At 39.4% G+C, this 21358-nt stretch overlaps 1 protein-coding gene across 1 annotated transcript in view; it reads left to right on the forward strand.

Annotated features, from left to right (window-relative positions):
• The window catches only part of DOCK1 (dedicator of cytokinesis 1), a 294524-nt gene extending 273655 nt beyond the window's left edge, over positions 1-20869 (forward strand). The window contains exons 49-52 of the mRNA XM_014945313.1: positions 3280-3478; positions 8693-8846; positions 12943-13088; positions 19523-20869. Coding sequence (XP_014800799.1) covers positions 3280-3478; positions 8693-8846; positions 12943-13088; positions 19523-19618 — 595 coding nt within the window. The 3' untranslated portion in view covers positions 19619-20869. The remainder of the gene's footprint in view (positions 1-3279; positions 3479-8692; positions 8847-12942; positions 13089-19522) is intronic.
• Positions 20870-21358: the final 489 nt, after the last annotated feature.

Raw genomic sequence — 21358 nt, forward strand, 5'->3', positions numbered from 1 at the left:
CCAGAGGAAAAGCTGCTTATGGCAAGACTGCACTTCAAGACTTATCAAGATATTTCACATGAGAACTGGGAATTCTGGTGATAAGCCCTGCCTGGCAGTCACATCCCTCAAAAGAACCCAATAATCTGTTTTCTTTCTGGGATTTCTGTGCAGCCTCAGAAGTCCCTTCTCCCTCTTCCTCCTCCCCAGGCGTTCCCATAATCCAGAAACTCAATATTTGACCAAGGAGGTGTTTTTTTTAAAGCCTCCTGGAGGGCTCCTGTCTTACAGAGATGTGCTGGAAACATTTGTGTCCCTTGTGCACCTTCAGAGGGAATTATTGCCTGCCTGGAGAGCAAAAAGCATGGAGTAAAATTAAACACAGCACCTAAGGACCAACATGGTACTTACCTTGATTACAAACAGTTTATTTACCCGTTGGGAAGAACCACAAACAGAGCACAATTCAGCTCTCATTAGGGTCCCCTCTGTAACGTACACACCGTGAGTCATCTGGGTAGAAATGTAGGGCAGCAGAGACAATGATGTGTTTTGACTAATTCCTCCACAAAAGTTGTCCTGCTGGAACATGGGATTAACTGCCATCCCAGCTTAGTGGGCAAATTTATTTTATTTTCTAAAAAAAAAAATACTGATTCTTTCCCTGCTTGCCCCTGCCTCTTTCTCTTTTTCCCTTCAAAATCATTACATGTATTTTTCTTTCTCCATCCAGTGCTGTTTTCTTAATTTTTGCATCTCCATCCCAGCTCTGTTGTGACAGGTGTCACTCAGTGGTTTGGGGGGATCTCATGAGTCTGCTCAGGGTGTATATTTTAAAAAAAACCTTACAAAGGTGACGGTGCAGCTCAGCTCCTGCTCCAAGCCCGGGGAAATACAGCTGTAGTAAATGTAAGGAAAATATAATGAGCAACTATCATCACTGAGAGGACCAGAAAGAAATGCTCATTTGCTTGATTAGTGGAGCAGGAGAAGAAAAACCATCAGATGTAAATAACGTAATGAAAGACCTCTGAAATTCAAATGACTGTAAAAATTGTGTGGGTGCTTTGTCCTGACTAACTTGGAAGAAGTTCACCCATAGCTGGTTGGCTCTGTGGCCAGTTGTCTTCTCCTGCTTTCCATTTCTCCCTTCTTCATGTGATAATTCTGAAATTAGAGATGAAGCTGAGAAAAACAACTGCAAATGGAGCCAGCAGACTGTCCTAACTGCCATTATTGCCATCTCCAGCTTCTCCTGCTTTGGAGCCTTTAAACAGTAAAAACTTAAAGCAGACATTAACACAGCAGGTGTTTTACAACTCCCAGCTCTACGTATAAATAAAACTCTGACTTTAAAAAAGGACCTTGGGTTTATTCACTGCTTAAAACAGGCCTTAGAAGTACAAATCTGAGCACTTAGAAGCAGTGGTTGGGAGCGGGGAATGACACTGGGGACACTTCCAGCATCTTTCCATCAAATGAGCTAAATCGGGTTGAAAACTGAAGGGCCTTTAGTGCTTCAAACAACCAAAATAATAATAATTTTGAATATTGCTGCTAATGGAGATGACTGGGAGAACTGCACTGCAAATTGTCTGAAACAGGAACCCTCCAGTGTTTCACAGCAAAGTCTGTGGCCTCTTCGTGTGTGCATCACCGCGGCATCGTAAATGCTTTTCCAAGGTTGAAAAGTAAACTGGTTTCAGTTTTGTTTGGGGGTTTTTCATTTGGTTTCAGTTTTGTAGCATACTGGTTTGAGACATACTCTTAAAATCCATCAGTGTAATTCTAATGAGGGTGTGATTTTAGTAGCTTGTTTAGTTTATAATGTAAATTATAAAATTCTTTGTCTATCTAAGAATATTTTAGCTCAATAACAGCAAAATATCTCTTTACCTTTTATTTAAACTAATCACTTAAAAAGGTGAGATGAGAGATACCTTTAAATTACTGAGTAAAAATTAGCTAAAAAGAGTGCCAATATTACTTAGAATAGTGCTTTCCCTACAAGGTAAAACTCTAAAAAGTGAAATTTTCCTTGAAAAGTTCATTGAACCCTAAAGATTTTCTCCTTTGTAGCCAGGAAAAAAATAGTCATGGACTGTAAAACTTGCAGAGCTGCTGGTGGTAGTACATCAGCCTTGCCTGTATTCACACACTTGAAATATTCCAGGTGGGAAAATCCATCTGATTTTGGGAAACTAACCTTGCCCTTCATTATTAGCCAACTGATTTTTCACTCTTGAATTTATCTGTACTATCAGAACAGGTAAGCTCAGCCCTCTCCAGGGGAGACTGGGGGGGATTTGTGAGTGTATGTGTGCCCACTCCTATAGATCTATATCACAGAATCACAGAATCTTCTAGGTTGGAAGGGACCTTAAAGATCATCTTGTCCAACCGTCAACCCAACTGACAAAAATAGACACCCACACAACAAACAAGGAGCATCATCACTAAACCAGACCTCCCAGCACCACATCAACCCCTATAGATATAACACAGGGGGTTCTTACAGACAGGAACGGTGCTTGTGGCTGCGGTTGAACCTCTGTACCTCATGCTTTTGTGCAACATATGGGTGTTTCCTTTGCGTTACGGGTGGTTTTGTTCACTTTTCCATGCAAAGGGGGGGTAATTTTGCTGAGTTACAAGGACCCAGAAAGCGTTGTGTGTTGTGTGTGTGCAGCAGAAAATCACCGCGCCTCCACAAAACAATTTCTCAGCTGTTATTCCTTCTCTGGGGAATAAATGTATCTGCTTTCTCCGCCAGAAAAAAAGAAGTCCAGCAGGAATTTGGGGACTTGGCTATTTTTAAAAGAAATTCTTAAAGCCATTGTAGACATCTGGCCTGCCTCCGAGGGGCAGGGGAAGCAGGGGGGACATTTCTGTAATGTGTTGTACAATTACCCACACTCACACGGCGCTGGTTTTCCGACAGAGCTCCCTGGCACTCCTGCCGTGGTGCCCCGGCAGGTACAGTGGGATGCAGAATGAGAAACTCATCTTTATGTAAAGCACATCCAGTGAAACTGGGGAGTTTGTGTAGCTGTAAACCAGTAAATTTACTGCGGAGCGGGGAAATGTGCAGTGCGGGTTCCTCTGCAGTTCTGCTGTAAATTTTATTGTAAGACAATTATGATTGTTATGACCTTCTGCCCCCTCTTTTTCTCTCTAATGAGTTTTCCTGGATTAGCAAAGCATCGTTAACCCAAGAGAGACTTTGGGAAACATGTAAATGAAAATTAGGTGGTTTGAAAACTGTATTTTATTGATCTCAGCAACAACAATTTTCTTTAGGTTTGTGCTGGAGCCCCTCCTGCCGAAAAAGATGCATTCTAGGTCTCAAGATAAATTGGACAAGGATGACCTAGATAAAGATAAGAAGGAAAAGAAGAAGGAGAAAAGGAACAGCAAGCATCAGGAGATATTTGATAAAGAATTTAAATCAACTGATATCTCTCTGCAGCAGTCTGAAGCAGTGATCCTTTCAGAAACGGTAACTTTATTAGCAAGTAATGCTTTATCTAATCCTGAGCGGTGTTCTTTCTCTTTTTAAAGAAAAATGTTGATTTTTACAATTTAGTTTATCTTTAGACCAAAAATAACTCTTAAGGGAATACGTTACAATATTAATATGTGGTAATGAATCAAAAATACAAACATTTTTCTTTCCAGTGGAAAAAAATCATGATATCTCATATGAAAGTCTTACCAAAAGCTATATGTGGCTATTTGATTAAAGGAACAGATGGTATGTCCTAAGTAAAATAAATGCTACCATTTTAGCAGCCTCTTGAATTTATGGTTCCCAATAGATGGTGATGGGTTTTCTCATATTTCAGCTGACTCCTGCAAGACAGTTTTTGGTGGAAATGTTACAAGGTCACTCTGTGCATGGCAATTACGTTTTCTTGAAAGGCTATTTTGAGCAGAAAATCGTAAGCAGTTCCACTGGTGGCTCTGTGTAAGAATATTAACTATGGGGCATATCTCTCTTGAGCCCTCTCTTCTTGGCAGATATTTAATTCACTGGAAGTATCCTAAAGGCTTAGGTAACTGGAGAAGTTTTAGCTCTGAAATGGAAAGCCAGGCCAGCTTAGGCTGGAGCAGGGGGTGCGTGAACTAACTGTGACCTCCAAATCTCTGCCTGGACACCTGTTTTGAGGCCAATAGTTTAAAACTTGTCCTCCAGAAAGAAATGTAATGTTCTTTTCATGGTTTGCACAAGTACTTGTAGAGCCAGGTTTTAACGCAGTCTTTTTGTTGGTGGCTGTGTCATACACATTGGACTTGCGAAACGATTTCTCTCTGACCTGTGATGATCCTTAAAGTCTTTCTGTTTGGTATTTGTAGTGGAATATTATTTGCATATTCAGCCATAGTTCTTCTGATTTCTGGATTTGCTCCTCCTTTTCCATCCAGAGATGAGCTAATCTCTCAGATGTATCTTCTGACACCTCAGAAGATCAGAGTTGTTTTGTCTAATGTGGCCATAGGCCCAGTATTAACTCAGCAAAAAACTCAGATAAAATCTCTTTTGTGCATCTCGGGCTTTTCACCCAAACTCCTTTGAAGCTACAGAGTTTTTTTGTTGACTTCAGTAAATTTTGGATCAGCCCAGGAGATTCCTCCTGCCAAAGCCAGCCAGGTGTGAGCATCATTAGAGTGCTTTCAGACAGAAAATACATTTTACATAGATTTCCATATGTCTCAGCTTTTTGATGCAACGCACTCAACTCTGCACGTGGCAGCAGTTGTATTTTCATTAAGCCTGAACATTGTGATGGCAAATCTTGCTCTTCCCAGATTCCCAAAGGGATGAGCAGAGCTCATGGGAGAAGAGCATTAGCCACAGAAGGAGAAAATTGTATTTCAGGGCAGCTTGGTCAGTGGGACTTGGAAAAATCCATGAGACCAAATGGGAGGCGTCCAAGGATGGCTGGAGAGCTGGTTGATGTCACTGTCATCGCTGAGAGGTCTGGGATATTGGAGAAGATTGTAACTGGGAAACCACAAATGCTGGCTGGAAAGGAGGACATGGTGACCCTTCAAGGCATATACCAGTTTGTCATCTGAAGAACAAAAATGAGCAACACCCAACATGGTTTGACTCAAGTTTTCCATCCTTCCCAGTCAAGAGCTTTCAGTGGATGACTGGGATGACTAATTTTCCCCAGGTTATAGAGAGGAAGGGCAATTAAATGTCAGAATTCATTACTTAGAGTTACTTTGAGTTTCTTGGAATCCGCAGATCAATAATATGAAAAAGAGTTTACTGGTGAGAGAAAAACTCTCCCTTTGCAGTGTCTGCAAACTACTTGATGAGCTCCAAAACGAGCCAGTCAATTTTTGATGCCTGGTGTTGGCGTGGTTCGTTTTCTCTTGTCGGTGAAACAGAGGAAACACTTTTGAGATTAGTTTACAAGAGTGGTTGTGCAATTCCCACTGCTGTCTTCAGGAATTTTGTACAGATACCATAAGAATTTTAAAGATAAAATTTGTCCTGTTTTGAAATTGTTACACTCAGGAGACGTATGACCCCACATTAATGATATGAAAGGGAAATTGTTATCTTTTGTGGGTAAGAATTCAGCTTTTCCATTGTTCTGCTTTTGTGGGCTGCACCATGTGCAATTTCCCTTTTTAAGTTGAAATTGCTCCCAAAGCACTGTTACTGCTGTGTTTTATGAAGAAAACAACATTTTGATTAATCTTGCATTAGGAGCTTGGAATCAGAAAGTTTTCCAGCTTTAAGAAAGATGATGATGAAATGGAGGGGTGGGGAAATTAAGGAATTTTTTTTTTTTTTTTTTTTTTTTAAAATTGGAGTCCAGATTTGAATCTGGATTCAAATTCTAGAGAGGGGTGGGGAAATTAAGGAATATTTTTTTTCAAAAAAAATTGGAATCCAGATTTGAATCTGGATTCAAATTCTAGATTTGAAATGGAAATTAAAATAAAGATTTCAAGTGAGATTTTAGTAGTAAACTAGTCTTAGTTATGAGATTTCGTGTTATCGTTGCTGGATTCCGTTTGTTGAGAATTTTAGAACTCACTTTTACCATCTCTAATTCAATAACAAGATTTCAGTTATTTGGTGAATTTTCTGATGGATTCTTAGTTCTGACTTCTGGAATATTTTGGGGGTTTTACCACAGAAGACTAAAGCTTTCCTTTGGTTCGATGACAATTCTTAAGTGCCATCAAGAAAATGAATGGAAGAGTAACAGCCAGCCTGGATTTGTCAACAACTTTATTAATGAGAGGGTTCCGTGTGTGTCACTTCTGTTTCATCCAGGTGTCACCTCAGGTTACACCCGCCTCGTGCCTGTTGTAGCTGGCAAATAGCAGGTTCAAAAGTCCAGTTTCTGATATTCACCCCCCACAAACACAATTATCTTTTGCCTGTCAACGCTCGTATTCTAAATTATTCTTTACCCAGCACAAATAGGTAGTTACCAGTGGTTTGCTCTCACAAGGGAAGGATGCATCAATAACCTCATACGTGAATCTGTTCTGGGTACTGTGTTGTTCCCTACTAATTGGTTTGTGCCACGTAATTGGGAGCACGATACCGAATTTAGAGAGGATATTGAGTGAGGGGCACAGCAGGCTCATTCCCATCTCTGCAGAGCTGCTACTACTCTTCTCAAAGATGATGCTGTCTGACGAAGTGAGTGTTTCCATCTCTGTGATGGACTTAGGTAGGAACTTCATATTTTGTCAATCAAATGAATAGTCTTGCAAGAACGTGCGAAGGTTATAAAACTGCAGAATTATTTCCTGGAGCTTTTGCGCTTTCTTTCAAAAGGAGCATTCAGAGGCTGTTTGGTCTCATCATGGTCTGGGTTAAATACTTTTTTCCAGATTTCACGTACTCATAATGAATTTATTGACTGATCAAAATCTAAGCCCTAATTACAGAGATCTTGTACTACTATGATCTTATCAGAAGATAAATGAAGCACTTTGCTATGTGAAGATGATCAGTAACGTCTTTATAGTTTTCCAGAGATTTATATCTTCTTTTAAGTATCACATAAACTTCTTTAACATAAATTCTCATTATTAGTTCTTTGATTCCGTGAGCTGATAGCAAACCTAGCACTGAAGCCAGGTAGTTAACGGACCGCTTGAAAGCTTCTGTAAGAAAACAGAATAACAGGCTGTACATTTTATTGATTTAGTGGCATCTGACATCACTCGCTATTGATCCTGCTTTCGTCAGACCAAAAAAAAATTGGCAATGGGTTCATTATGGATTAGTGGTCTCCAAAGAGTTCATATTCCCAAGCAGAACCATGATTTATGTGAAGCTTTAAGAAGAGAACTGAGCTTGTCAGTCACAGAAGAAGTTAAAATTTATTTGGGATGAGTAGGTACGAACCAGGTTAACTTGGGAACTTGATTCTGGTTATTGGGTTTTCTCTTGATTCTGACATTGCAGTTTTCCGAATCAATTAGCATGTTCTCCTTAGTTGCTTTTTTATAATTAAATGCCTCTGTGTGTATCCATTCTACTAAAAATATACTTTACAACATCTTGAAAGAAGAAACCTTTGGGGTTGTTAGGACTTGAATTTTAGTATCAGGCAAATTTCTGAAATATCATCCTGAGCTCTTGATGAATTTTCCAAAAGAAGTTGCATACTTTATGGTGATTCATTTCTCCTAGAAGGGTCTCAGGGACACAGCTTTTATGCAAACCCTTTTAAGGTTTGTTTTCTGAAAACGAAAGGAAGCACTCATACCTCATTTTACATTTCTCCTTCAAAACATACTTTTTAAAAGAAGTTGTGAAATGGCAAAATTCTCCAAAAAAAGCATGAATTGCTGCTGGCATTTTGTGTTTTGTCCTAATGCAGGACCTTGGATATAATTCCCCTCTTAACTTCAGGCTGCTGCTCCATTTTCTGTCATCTCCTGGAAACAGAAAATTCCTTTCTACACTGTGATTACTAGAAATACGGGGGCTGGCAGATGGGTAACAAGCAGTAGAGCTCAGAATTAAAGTCAGCAAAAGGAATCACCTTAAGAGAAGCATTAGTTGCCCATCAGATTACAAGTATTGTTTCAGGGTTTCTGATGGAAAATTTAAATGAAGCCAGAGCGAAACAATAAGGATTTTTCAGTGAATTAAATACAAGCACAAACACACACAATGTTATGGACATTGTTATGTCCAAACACGCAGTGTTTATGGATGGATGATGTCTTCCTCAGAAGAGAGTTTTACCATGAAAACTATTAAATAAATAGTAAAATGGAAGTAGAGCCAGGTGAGAAGAAAGAAAAGATTTCCAGTGCTGTATAATCTTGTGTAAGGATATAGGATTGTGTATAATCATTGTGTAAGGATTTTTCCTTCGCTGTTATTAAGCAAGTCTTTGGGGAGTTGGCTCGTTGCTTCACAGAAAATATGCCAGGCAAGGGGACAGTGTGAGCATTGAGTCTCATTGTGGTTCTGGGGAGGAAGAGAAGAACATTTGGAGCTCTGAAATAGTGCCTTAAATCAGAAGTATTGTATGTTATATGTATGTTACTGTTTAGGAGGTAGTGGGGAAAATGGAGCAATGCCAGGGTCTGCCAGCTGGTAACAACACATCCTCCTTTACTGTCTCTTCTGATGCCTTGGTGGCCAGTCTCTGCTCGTGCTCGTGCCCTGCTGTAGTGAAATAACGAGGGTTGTCACTGGTTTTGTCCCCTGCAGATCAGCCCCCTGAGACCACAGAGACCCAAAAGCCAAGTCATAAACGTCATTTCGAGTGAAAGACGTTTCTCCGTCTCGCCGTCACCCCCCAGCTCCCAAGTGACGCCGCCCCCCATAACTCCACGGACAAAGCTTGCCTTCAGCATACAGTCCAGTAAGTCTTTCATTTTAATTACATTTTATTTTTCCTAGAATAATTGAGGCAAAATAACTTCTAGTGGGGAGAATGGTTTCCTGTGCAAGGCATTACACCTTGGTTTGAGGTCTTTGAGTTAGTCTTTTTGCCATCAGCCTGGGATTGCTTGTGGGGACAAGAACTTACCTCCTAATGTCATGCTCCTTGCATTTGCCAGTAAAAAAAAATCTTTCAACCTTTTGCAAAAACAACCAAATTTGTGACATTGGAAAAGTTTTGTTTTCCTTGACAAGTAATCATTAACAATTATTTAGATATAGAGTAACTGTCAAAAATTAGTGTTGTACTTGATTCTGTATTGGATTTAAGGTATTTTCGAGCATAAGGGCTGAAAAACTAATCTTTCAATGTAATTGTACCTTAAAAGAACTTTTTGCTTCGTAGTGAGTACAAATCAGAGGAGGGAAAAAAAAAATCTGTCTTTTTGATGTATTTTTTGTTTGACATTGACATCTATCACGCAGTTTTTCTGTAAAATATCATATGTTTGCCTCATTCCTCAGGAAAACCCTGTTGCAGACCTGGGTGTAATACAACACCTGTTTCTTTTACAGTGTTCTTTACCAAAAACTGATTTTCAGAGTTTGCAGTTTCCAGGCTGTGACACACACAAAAGAAAGATCTTTTTAATACATGTACCCAAATGCTAGTGCAACAGTCAAGAGTTCAGTGTTAGTGAAAAGGAGAATTGAGGATCAGTTTTAAGAAAAAAATCTAGTTTGATCAATATCCTTTAATTTTATTTACTTTTTTTTTGATACTTAAAAACTTTTCCCTTCAATAGTCAGTGTTGTGGAAAGTTCTTGTTCCCAATGTGGATATATGTCCTGTGCAAATCAGGGCAGAGTTTCCTTTGCACAGTCAGACACCCGAAACAAGTATTTTGATAATGGTGAGCTCTCTCCTTTCTTTACAGTTTTGATAGCCAAAAACTACCAATATGCTAAAAACTGGAAATAGAGAGAAGTACAGTATATGTATTCCTGCAAAAAATATTCCTCGAATTGGATGATTTCTTGCTGTATACAATTTACTAAGACTAACTTGATCTCGTTTTTTAAAAAAAGGTATCTGAAACTTAGCTATTTTGGAGAATATTTATGTCTTTATGCTGGAGATTTATGGGTGTTATGGAAAATAGGTTCAGCTTATTGAAAAATCCATGGGACTTGTTCTTTATCATTTGAGGAACTGTAGTGATAATTTTTTTTAGGAATTTCAAGGATAAAGGAGTTCCTTCAGTGCACAAATTGGCTAAAAGCACTTAATGGGTTGCTAAGCAATACTGCTTGCTTGTTAGCTGGCAGTTTAGGAGAATGGAGTGTAAAATTTGGTCATTAGGTTAAGATAAAAAAAAAAAGTCATGTAACTGATCACTTGCCAGCTCAAAGATCTTCTCCGTGGCACGTGTCCAGTAGAGAATAAATATTCAGAGCATACGAGTCTGATGAAAGACCTTGAGTAATGATAGCAAACCAGAAATGATGAGTAATTATTTCTAGAGTGACTGAGTTAGTGAGGTGTATTTCAGCCAAACTGAGCAGGAGAAAATTAATAGGTCTGTAGCAAATAGATCTTCTTGAAGCATGACTGAAAATCACTGAAGTTTGTGTTCGATACCTGTTTGTGCAGTCAGGGAGGTGACTCTTGGATTTCATGAAACTGTGTGAGGGCTTTGCTGGTCAGGAAAATAATTTTTTTCACTATAGAGTATTGTTGTTCTACTAAACAGTTTGCCAGATTGAATGCAAATCTGTTGCTAATGTATATTAGGAACTATTAGTGTGGATGGAGATACTCTGTCCACATTTACAGGGATTTATTGCTGTCTTAGGAAAGGATGAGGTTCTGAAGGTGCCATGTATGAGCTGTAGGAACACAGTGGGGGCTGCAGAAAAGTAGAGCTGTAGAGGAGCTGGAGAACGTAGGGAAAGGGACAGAAGCAGGGCAGGACACAGTTGTCTGGACAGCTGGTCACCATCCAGGTTGTTCAGAGTATTGCAGGTGTTAAAGTAGAATGGACTCCGGACATTTTCCTCTGCAGCTCTAGTGAAAACGTTGCTCACCTGCCTTTCCATGGATCTTCTACATGTCAACCTTGAAGAAACAAGGGGTTTGTGAAACTTCTGAGAAAATTTATCTTGCCGTCTTCCTGGTAGCACCTACTGGTCTACATACAGTAGCTTAGGTGACATTAGTAGGTACTCTAATATCATGTAAGACACAAAGATTAAGTGTTCAGGGCAATTAAATTTGCTTTATCTTTGGGTGATAGTAAGTTGTTATACTCATTTTCAGTTTCTACCCAAGGAATGTATATAGTGAGACCTAAAAACTTGCATTGATTATAGTAAATACAGAAAGAAGGTTTCCCTCTTTGAAGCAGGATTCAAGATTCTCCTAATGTTCTACCTAAAGCTACAACTCTAAAGAAAATGCCATTTTCCAAACATCTCCCAAAATTGTCCTAAACTGCATGGAAAAAACCAAACAAATACAGGTATAGATAGATGTATGGATAGATAGATAGGTACACGAGTAGTTGTGGGTGAGACGTGTAGGATGTGTGTCAAGGAGCTCTTTTGTGAGGTTTGTGTTCTCAAATGCCCATGATCTTTAGATGTACATTATGGCCAGGAAATTCAGACAAAAGGAAGAGGGAAGTTCATTTGCAACATCAATAATTAGTTATGAATGCATAGCTTTGTTTTCCAGTTACATGTTTAATGCCATGAGCTTCGCAGAAGTAGATTCTGATGGGAATACTCAAAGGAAAGCATTACGATTGTTTGGAGAAGGGAGAAGTCCTATATGTGTGGAAAAGAAAGGATGGAAAACAGGAGCAATGGGAAAAACAATGAGAAGTTCAGGTCTTGGAGGACAAACAAGACTTTTCAGTGTGATGTAGAAGGAAACCACTAAAAGTTTGAGGGCCCAGGATGGAAAATATTATTCCTGGCAGAGATGAAAGTTCATGTGAAGGGATAAAGAGTAAAATTACAGTTTTCAGTGACAAATCAATACAGCCACCTTACAGTTAAATTGTGTTAGTGAGAGGCCATTTTAGAGAACAATAAAATGACACTTTTTGGTAAGGTATTGATAGGGACTTTGCAATAAAAATATCTGCATAAACAACTCCTCTGCTTGTTTCACAGATCACCCCAGTAAAATAAAAATAACCTTTTTTTCATAGCCTAAATGAAAACACTTCCCTAATTTATCAAAAATAAATTAAGTTTCTTATCTTGTAGAGCTCACAGTGGGTTTTGCCTGTGTTAAAATGACTGAATTACCCTGAAATGCACCGTGGGTGGATTTCTACACAAAACCCTATGTATCACTCAGGCCTCAATAAACTTTATTATCCCTCAGGCTATTCGCCTTTACAGCACGTACCTGCTAGGATTTATCTGCTAAGAAAAGGGAACTTTCTGCCCAGCAAACAGTAATAATAAATGTTTTGTACTTTCTCTTCTGTGATTTTATTTACTCAACAGCTAATGACTGCTCATTTATTATAGTTACCTGGAGTTTGAATTTTTTGGGAGAGATGTAGTTAATTACAGGCTTTCATTTGCGCATTATATTAACAACAAGCTTTTATTTTACTGGCGGAAAATAAATAAAGCTTAGCTTGGTTGTATTTTCTCAGTGCACTCACCAAAACTTCTATTGTGTACAAGGTGTAAATGCAGAGCTTACAGCTGAGAAAATTATATTTGCTAAACTATGAGCATTTTGGCGTGGAATCTGAAGTAAAAAATAGTTTCTATTAAAAAGAGGGGATTGTTCACGTATTTCGAGCGTATCTTAAAAATTTGCCCAATGTGACTCCACAGTGCACACTTTCTGTTGGTGTGCTGGTTCATTTGTTCTACTTTTCTTTAAAATCTCTCATTAGATGAGCTACAGATAATTACAGAGGCAGCGAAGATGAAGATGTTGCGTGTGCGGGGTTATCGCCCTATCGAAGGCGTAAGACTCGGCGCGGTCGGGATCTTTGGATTTGATTCAGTTCTGGAAGGAGTTAACTTGGTGTTGATTTTTACAGACCCGGAGCTGAACGGTATGTCCAGCTCTGACATCCCCGACGTTCCTCCTCCTCTGCCTCTCAAAGGAAGCATGGCTGATTACGGGAACCTCATGGAAAGTCAAGACTTGATCAGCCCAACAACCTCCCCCCCTGCCCATCAAAGGGTGAGTCCCAGAGAGGATGAGCATTTTCTGCCATTTTCTTCGCTTTTATACCTTGAACAAGATGGGATCTTGCTTGTGGATGCACCAGCAGATCCCAAGATCTCTGCAGTTGCAGATAGGGTCTGGAGTATGAGGGAATGGCATCATTGACAAGGACCAACCTGAAGGCAGGTTGGACTCATCCTGGTGGAGAAGAAGACCAAGCAGGATGTTGTTAGCTGTGTTGGTGAGGGAGCTTAAACTGGCAGGATACAGTCTCAGGAGCAATTTAGATGTAATAGCCTTTCAATCCTGGCTCGGGAAAGGAAATAAAACGTGTATCTGACATCTTTCCTTTCTGGAGCTCCGTTCCGCTGGTGTTCAATCGCCACTTGTTTGCTAGAGGCAAACACACGTGTCCCCTTTGAGGGAAGGAGCTCAGAAACACTCTTCATCATCAACAGGGTTTTCAGCTTTCTAAAGAAAATACACTTTTTCAACTTTGTTTCCTGTATCCTGGAAGCTTTTGAAAATAATTTGGTCCTTTTCTTGAAAGCAGCACTTTTCAGAAGGACCATTTATTTCCGTTTTGAAGAAAAAAAATTACATTTAAAGAGGTTTTCTTTTCTTTGACTTTGAAATGCGTAACTTCAGCCAAGCTGTTATTTTGTGGTAAAATTCTCAGCGGTAATGATTCTTTTTTGTTTGCAGAGGTATCTTCCAGGATTTCTCTGAAGTTCATCGTTCAAATGAAATTCTGTTGATTAATTTGCTTTTCAGTAAATTCCGTGGTTAGAGAAAGCATTTCTAATCTCAGCAGAGAAAGTCAGGCAGGAATTTAATTTTAACTCTGGGAATAGTTTTGTTTAACACAGACTATCACAGTGCACAACTGTACACAATTCTGGCTTTTTCCGTGGTTGAAATTGTAACTGTGCTGCTGCAGGAATTTAGTATTTTCAGGCTAAATGGGGAAAAAAACCCAGATATAGAAGTAACTTCAGGAATGTGAGTATTATTCAAAACACCATGTTTTACTCATTATGTATATATATTGGAAAATTCTCTATTTCTATCATCTCTTCCATGGTTTTTCCCCATGGCTGGATGGTTTTAGTAAATATTTTCACTAAAATTTTGTTGTGAACCCTTTTCCTCTAATTTCCATTGAAATATACTAAGCTCTTCCCTGTTTCCCTGGGTCCTCTCTCAGGGGCCAGCTCTTGCTTGACCTGAATACAGACCTCTAAGTGGAAAATTATGGGATGTACAGGAGGGCTGCCAGGAGTTTTCTCGAAGGAATCCGTCTTCATGAAGGAACCTGAAGAGTTCAAATTAGGTTTCTAATTTCTTGAAAACTCCTTCCTGTTTGGGTTCAGAGCAGTAAATTCACGTTGTATGATATATATGATCTAAGCTTTAGGTCATGGTGGTAGCTCAGGATTGTTAACGTGAGTCCAATTTTTAGCTAAAAAACGTTAAACAATGAGATGATAAAACATGCAGTGAGGAATAAAAATCCCAGTAGCATATTTTCTCATCACTTACGAGGCTGTTTGAAGGGGTTTCCACTGAGGGGACAAATTAGATATTTACTGTCCTATTTGTAAATGCTGCTGCAATGAGGAGAGCCCAGACCTAAAGAGGACTCGGGTTCCAGCTGTGGTCGATGTGACCTTGCGCAGCTCTTGTACCTGTCATGGACAGGGTTTTCACATCATTAAATGGAAGTTCATAAAAATAGTAGCAATATGCTCCCTTGGTTTTTTGCAAAATCTTATTTAGGTCTTAGTATTTTTTCTCTTTGCTGCTCAGACTCTTTTTTTAAAATATATTTTGCAATTGTAGAAATGGGCCCCGTTGTTCAACGTGGAGTGTTGAGGGAGCTCAGGGTTTAAGCAGACCTTAGAAATGCAGTCGAATATAACCAAAATTTTCTTCAGCTTTGTGTTTTTGTAAACTTTCCAAGACAAGGGAATATAATTTCCAAGTCTGAAAAATGGATCTAAAGCAGATTTGTCACAAATCCACCGTATTAGTCTTAGTATTAATTTTAGGAAAGGCTTCTAGACTTATAACAATCACTCAGCACATTTATTTCATCAGGCTTGTAGGAAGGAAGCTGTTAAAGAACATAAAGAAAATGAGTAGTGCTGGGCGTGAAGGATCAGACGGGTAAATTCTTATTACTGCTGTGATTATATCCCACTCCACAGTTTTTAATGCCTCGTGTTTCATGGGTCAAATAGCTACATATTTCATAACTTTATAATTCTCTGCCTAGTAAACTGATCATCTTTTAAATTACACATGCTTTGTCTCGGTGAAGAAAAATCAGTAAAAAGTATTATAGTTAAGATTATCTTAGTCACTTTCAAACTGTTAATATCTCTCTCTATGAGGAATTACTGCACAGTTCACTCTGGTTGTCTTGCAGATATGAAACCCAAAAAAAAAGGGCTGTAGTGAACTGAAAAGCATGCAGTGATAAATGCATCGAGAAATACTTCAAATTGCAGTCAATAGTGTCATTTAGTGTCTGAGACAGTAGACTTAGGTTATTTGGAGTCCACTATTAACTTGGTCTACCTTAAATCTTTTATCCAAGTGATCATCTAATTATGATTTTCTGATTGTCCTCTCATTCCTTGTTAACTGTGATACCCTTAATATATATTCTTGCGCTGTATGATTTGTTCTGCTAAAAGTGTTCTTAATAATATATGGGAACATAAAAAAAAGAAGTCTAGGACTCCTGCAAGGATTATTATTACATCAAGGGATTCCTTTAGGCACTTCTCATTCTTTATGGGTTCACCCATACCCTTGCATAAAAATCAACTGCCTGCTTAGTATTCACAGCGAGAAGGGAAACTCAAAGAAAATAGACAAAGGAGCACTTAGATTTATAATATCGGCCATAACACTTACTAAGCATCAGATAATGGTTTGAATGAGAAGATCTCAATCAATCCGGAGTAAATGGAGAACTTGGCAAGGAGAGGTAGCATAATCATAGAATAGTTTGGGTTGGAAGGGACCTTAAAGATCATCTCATTCTACCACCCTGCCCTGGGCAGGGACACCTCCCACCAGCCCAGGTTGCTCCAAGCCCCCTCCAACCTGGCCTTGAACCCCTCCAGGGATGGGGCAGCCACAGCTTCTCTGGGCAACCTGGGCCAGTCTGAAAATGACTTTCTCTTATCAAAGTGTGCTCCAGCCAGGGCAGCTAATGGCTGTGATACAAAGTCAGACGAACCTCTAATAGATGAAGCCTGACAACAGAGTTTAAACAGCCATTTTCCATCGGTTACCTGCGGTATTTTCCACATAACTTTGCTCCCTGGGTCAAACAGCCAATTAGCTTAAACTCTCTATAATTTGATTCAAATTAGCGGAGTTGGGTTGATCTCTCCGCTGGCGCATTATCGCTCTTTCAGAATGGGAGCTTTTTTCCTCCAAGAACCTCACATTATGTGTTATTGTTCATGGTGGGTATTAAATAAGCAAGTTGCTGCTTGTCAGGCGACGCGACTCCGCGCTAAAACCAACAGCGGGAGCAAGAAGGAGCAGTTCAGAGCTCAGGGTCTGGAAGCGTTTGCAGAGCCCTGTGTGGTCTCTAGCCTGTATGTGTCTCATTTCTACTGCTTCTGGCCTAATTACATTTGTTAATCCTTCAAACTATTGTGTTTGTGATTTGATCTCCATAGCTTGTCATGTTGATGACCATTTAATTTCAAAAAAATATTAATAGTTACACGGGAAGAAATCTCTTACAGTGCCACAAGGGCCATTTTTGGGAATCTAGTTTTGTTTGTTGAGGTTTTTTAATAGTATTTTCTGATTTAAAAAAAAAAATTCTCATATCTTATTTCTCTTCTTCGCAGAGTAAAAAAAAACCACGTTTTTTCATCTTCTTTAATTGATTTTCATTACATCCTGACCATGTATAATGCAGCGTATTTTATATCTCTAAGAGAATGGAGACAAATATTTTTAAGGCTGATCCTTTTCTGAAGCAGGAGCAAAAACAAACAAATGGGAGCAATTTCATGTTTGAAGCAGAAGGAACAGATTGCTTCTGTGTTGCAGATGTGCCTTTTACATAAGGTTCTCTGCTTCCCCTGAGGTACCCGTGAGTCAAAGATTCTGCTCAAAATAGGTTGGAATGGGAACCAGCAGTCGCTGTCATTATGTCAGAAAGCAAAAAACATGCTTCGAGATTCGGCAGGTTCACAATTAACCACTGAAATACAAATGAGAACTCTGCGAAGCAGTTCTTAATTAAATGTGAAGTCGAGGGAAACTCTGGTTTGTATTTCAAAGTTTCTAAGGGGAAGCGCAGCAAAATGAACTTTTAAGCCTATTAATGATTTTCAGAGTGTGATGTTGAAGGGAGAGGGAACGTGGGCTTGAATTTCTTCCTGTGCTGGAATAATAGGGAGGGTGTGATGGCCCTGGGAGCGAGGGATGGATCTGGAGTTGCACCAGTTCCATACTGGCACGTTTTGTCGTGCAAATTTCTCAATAATCTTTCCCTGACGAGCATTACATGTCCTACTTAATATATTCATTGGTAGCTTATTATATAAATGAACATGTACTAAATTTATCTGACTTTCTAATGGAAATTGTAAATTCAATTATAATAATTATCTACCTATCTCTGTTATTTCTTTCTGCCTAATTTGCTTGCAGAATCTAAGCTCTGGTAGGTTTTGTGCTTGTTATTTATAGCATATATATTTAACTTACTCTCAGTGTATTTGCGTTGTATCTGCTCTCCAGAAGCAGGTTTTCAGGGATAATTTGATTGTTCTCTGATCAATATGAAGGGCTCATTTGTTTGAGAAATGCCTTTGATCTAATTGAATCGAGAAATATTGCGGATATACTGGTATTTAAATTCAGAATGGATTTTTACAAATGATGCTATCAGCAGAGTTAGTTTTTTTGTGAGAAATACGAAGTTAAAGGTATCACCTGAGAGCAAAGCTCTGAGGAAGTTTTTATGTTTCTTAATGCATTTTAGAGGAGCACCTGGTTTATTTAGTTTTGAAATTAATGTCGTCTCCATGAGGAGTTCTTGCATGTTCTTGACGTTCTGCAGACCAGCAGCATTTCCCAGAGTTTGCCCAGAGCCCCTGCCTGGGTACAGGGCTGGAACGGGGTGGTTTGTCAAAGACTCATTTCCATGTGGTTTCTTGGTTGAGAACTCATCGGTTCAGTTGAGAACTCATTGAGAACTCATAAGTTCAGTTGAGAAATCATTGAGAACTCATCGGTTTGGTTGAGAACTGATTGAGAACTCATCGGTTGTTTTGTCCAAGAACATTAGTAAAAGTTGAAATACCAGTATCAGGGTTGCAAGTGTGGTACGTGCGAGGTGGCACTGAGGCATTTCAGATGTTTGAGCTGTTCTTCTGGCAGCGATGCAGGAGGTTGGGCAGAGTCGGTGTGTGCATGGAAGGGTTTCCAGTGTCAGCGTCGTGGGGTGGGTGAGGTGGGACGGGGACACTGAACACCACAAGGGAAATGGAAAAGCGTCGTTGTGGGTGGTAGGAAACGAAAGGCTTTGGCTGGCTGAGCATGGGAGGACCCTGAGGAAGAACCAAAACCTCGGCAGCATTTGTGAGGTGTGACACCACCGTGCGGCCTCAGCCGGGGGAAAACTAACGGCCACGCAGCCAAAGTGCCACAGAAAAACAAAGAACGTGAGCAAATTGCAGTGTTCTCGAGCTCCTCTGGCAACACATTTTATCATACGTGCGGTTGAACATTATGGAAAAAAGTCTTAATTTCGATAATGACTTTTTTAATTTGCCCAATTAGCCGGTGAATCTAAGCAAGGGTGCCCTTGTTCTGTTGTATGGTATATGAAGTGATTTAAAATGTGTATATTTGAGCAGTCTGGATTTCTGCTTTGAATATTTTAATTATAACTAAATGCGTAATAGTAAATTGCAAGGCACTTATCTCTTTAAATTGTTTTCTTTTTTTTTTTTTAATTATTTGTGTTCTAAGTTTGAAAAATACAAAAATAATGTTAAAGCCATGAAGCTGTTGCTTCAACTTGGCTTTTAAGCTCAGTTGTGCACAGAGGCTGAAGGCAATTGATACAGACCAAGAAATCAATATCCTATCATGATATAAAGTGGGCAATTATAAACTTCTCCAGGGCTTTCAAAAGAGTTTTCCTGAAATACCCAGCTAATTAATCATGAATCTTTGAGAGATATTTTTTTTTTTCTTTCATTGTCAAAAGTAAAAGTTCTATTTTAAGCTAATGGCCGAGAGAATTTGGTGTTCGTAGTAGGAAATGCGGTGGTGAAGACTTTAGGAATCGGAGGGCTACGGACTTAACGCGCCGTCTTTCGTGGTTCTGTATGAACTGGCAAATTCTATGGAAATGCACTCATTGCTAACACACACTCTTCAAATTTGGTTTTTTCCAGCACCTGCCGCCGCCGCTGCCCAGCAAGACTCCGCCGCCGCCGCCTCCAAAGACAACGCGGAAACAAACCTCTGTCGACTCTGGGATTGTCCAGTGAAGAAGGAAGCGGGATTTTTTTTTTTATATTTTTTATTTTTTTCCCAAAGATAAAGCTGTAACAATTCATTTACCTAAGTATTTTATGGTATATAATGTTTACCTCATTCAGGCGTGCAGTATCTAACATTTAGTGCAATGACTCTTAACTCCCTCTGAGATCCATTTCTAGCTGTGTGTCGGAAACAACACTACATCCCCCTCTTCTGGGGCCGGTCCCTCCCCTGACTTGAAAGAAATCAGGATTTCTACTTGAGACCGGGAGGCGTTGGTCAACTGACAGTGTCCTCTTCCTAAACCTCCTCCCCGCTTCTTCCGAGTAACTTCAGGCACGTAGGCAGCTGTGGAGATTAAACTGAGGTGGAGTATTTTGTACCTAAAGCTTTTAGGTAGTTACTGGAGCTTAAAGTAAGTGGTTTGTGCCGGATCTCAGTGTGTCGGGGAAGGGGTGACCATGTTCTCGTGGAGCTCGGCGCAGGTTGGAGTGGGATTTGCAGGAAGGAGAAGCCGCCATAGGATTCCCCCAAAATTTTTGCCCAGGGCTAAAAATCGGACACAGCTTATTAGTGAAAAAGTGCCTTCCCTTTAGTTGTTCTGTGTTACAGATAAACTGGTTGCCAAGGGGCTTTGTTGGTGGTCGGTCGTTTGTGTTTTCATTCAGTTGGCCCTTCTTCTGGGTGGAGATCAGTGGAGCCTTTTAGCTGCCCCTGGGCACCAGCGTGTAGGAAAAGAAACAGAGGAGGCAGATAGGAGACCCCTGGTCCTCCTGAACCCAGTGGCCGAGTACAAGAATAGGAAGAGCTTCTTCTTTTCTTCTTTAATGTGTAATATTTCATGTGGATTAGGATGAACTGAGCGGAATCACTTTGTCCTTGTGCCATCATTCTGTACAGCGTTTGTATATATGATGGTTTTTTGAATGTTTTAATTTTTATGGTGCCTGCTTTTCATGTAATAATGAAGTAATGTACCTGCAAAGAATGCCTTACGTATTTTTAATTTCCTAATTGCTCAAAGTGTAAAAAAAAAAAAAAAAAACCAACAATTTTTTTCCAGGTATTATGTCCTGAGAAATATTGGACAATGACGGAGTGGGGTGTTGGGAGAGAGGAAGGAAACTAACTTTATACTCTAGCTTTTTGTATTGTCATCACTCTTTTGTTTTTTTACTATCTACAGTCTTTTTACTCTTACGGTAGATTGTTTTTAAATATACCACTGACTCAAAAAAATAAAAATATTATTTTAAAAACTTGTCTATGAAAATGAATGCATTTCCTTGGTATTTTTTGATCCTCGTTGCAGAACCTCAGGAAGTGTTGCGCTCTTCAGAAGGCGAGGTGTACACTTACTTTCTATTTTTCTGCACAGTTTTGAGGGAGCCCATGATAGAACTTCAGTCTTTCATAGTACAGGTCTGCTTGTTCCTGCATCTATGTACTGAGATAAAACACAGGTCAGTGCTGGAAACATCCATCTTTATATGCTGTCAATATTCATAATAATAGCTTACTTATCTTTAAGTTATAAGTTATCTGTTGCTGAATATTTCAGAAAACTGATGAGTTTTAGGTAATATTTGCTACAGTGGGTGGCTGATACATGATGCAGGTAGCAGGCAGAAGCATGAGTTACACAGCAGTAAAACAAAAAGGTTGTTACAAAGGCAGAAGGGTTGCCCTTCTCATATTTAGTGGCTCAAATGGTAAATTTTATATTCTCATAATTTTGCCTTAAGGCA

This window comes from Calidris pugnax, unplaced genomic scaffold (genome assembly GCF_001431845.1).
Source record: "Calidris pugnax isolate Ruff unplaced genomic scaffold, ASM143184v1 scaffold89, whole genome shotgun sequence".
In the NCBI taxonomy this organism is placed as follows: domain Eukaryota; kingdom Metazoa; phylum Chordata; class Aves; order Charadriiformes; family Scolopacidae; genus Calidris; species Calidris pugnax.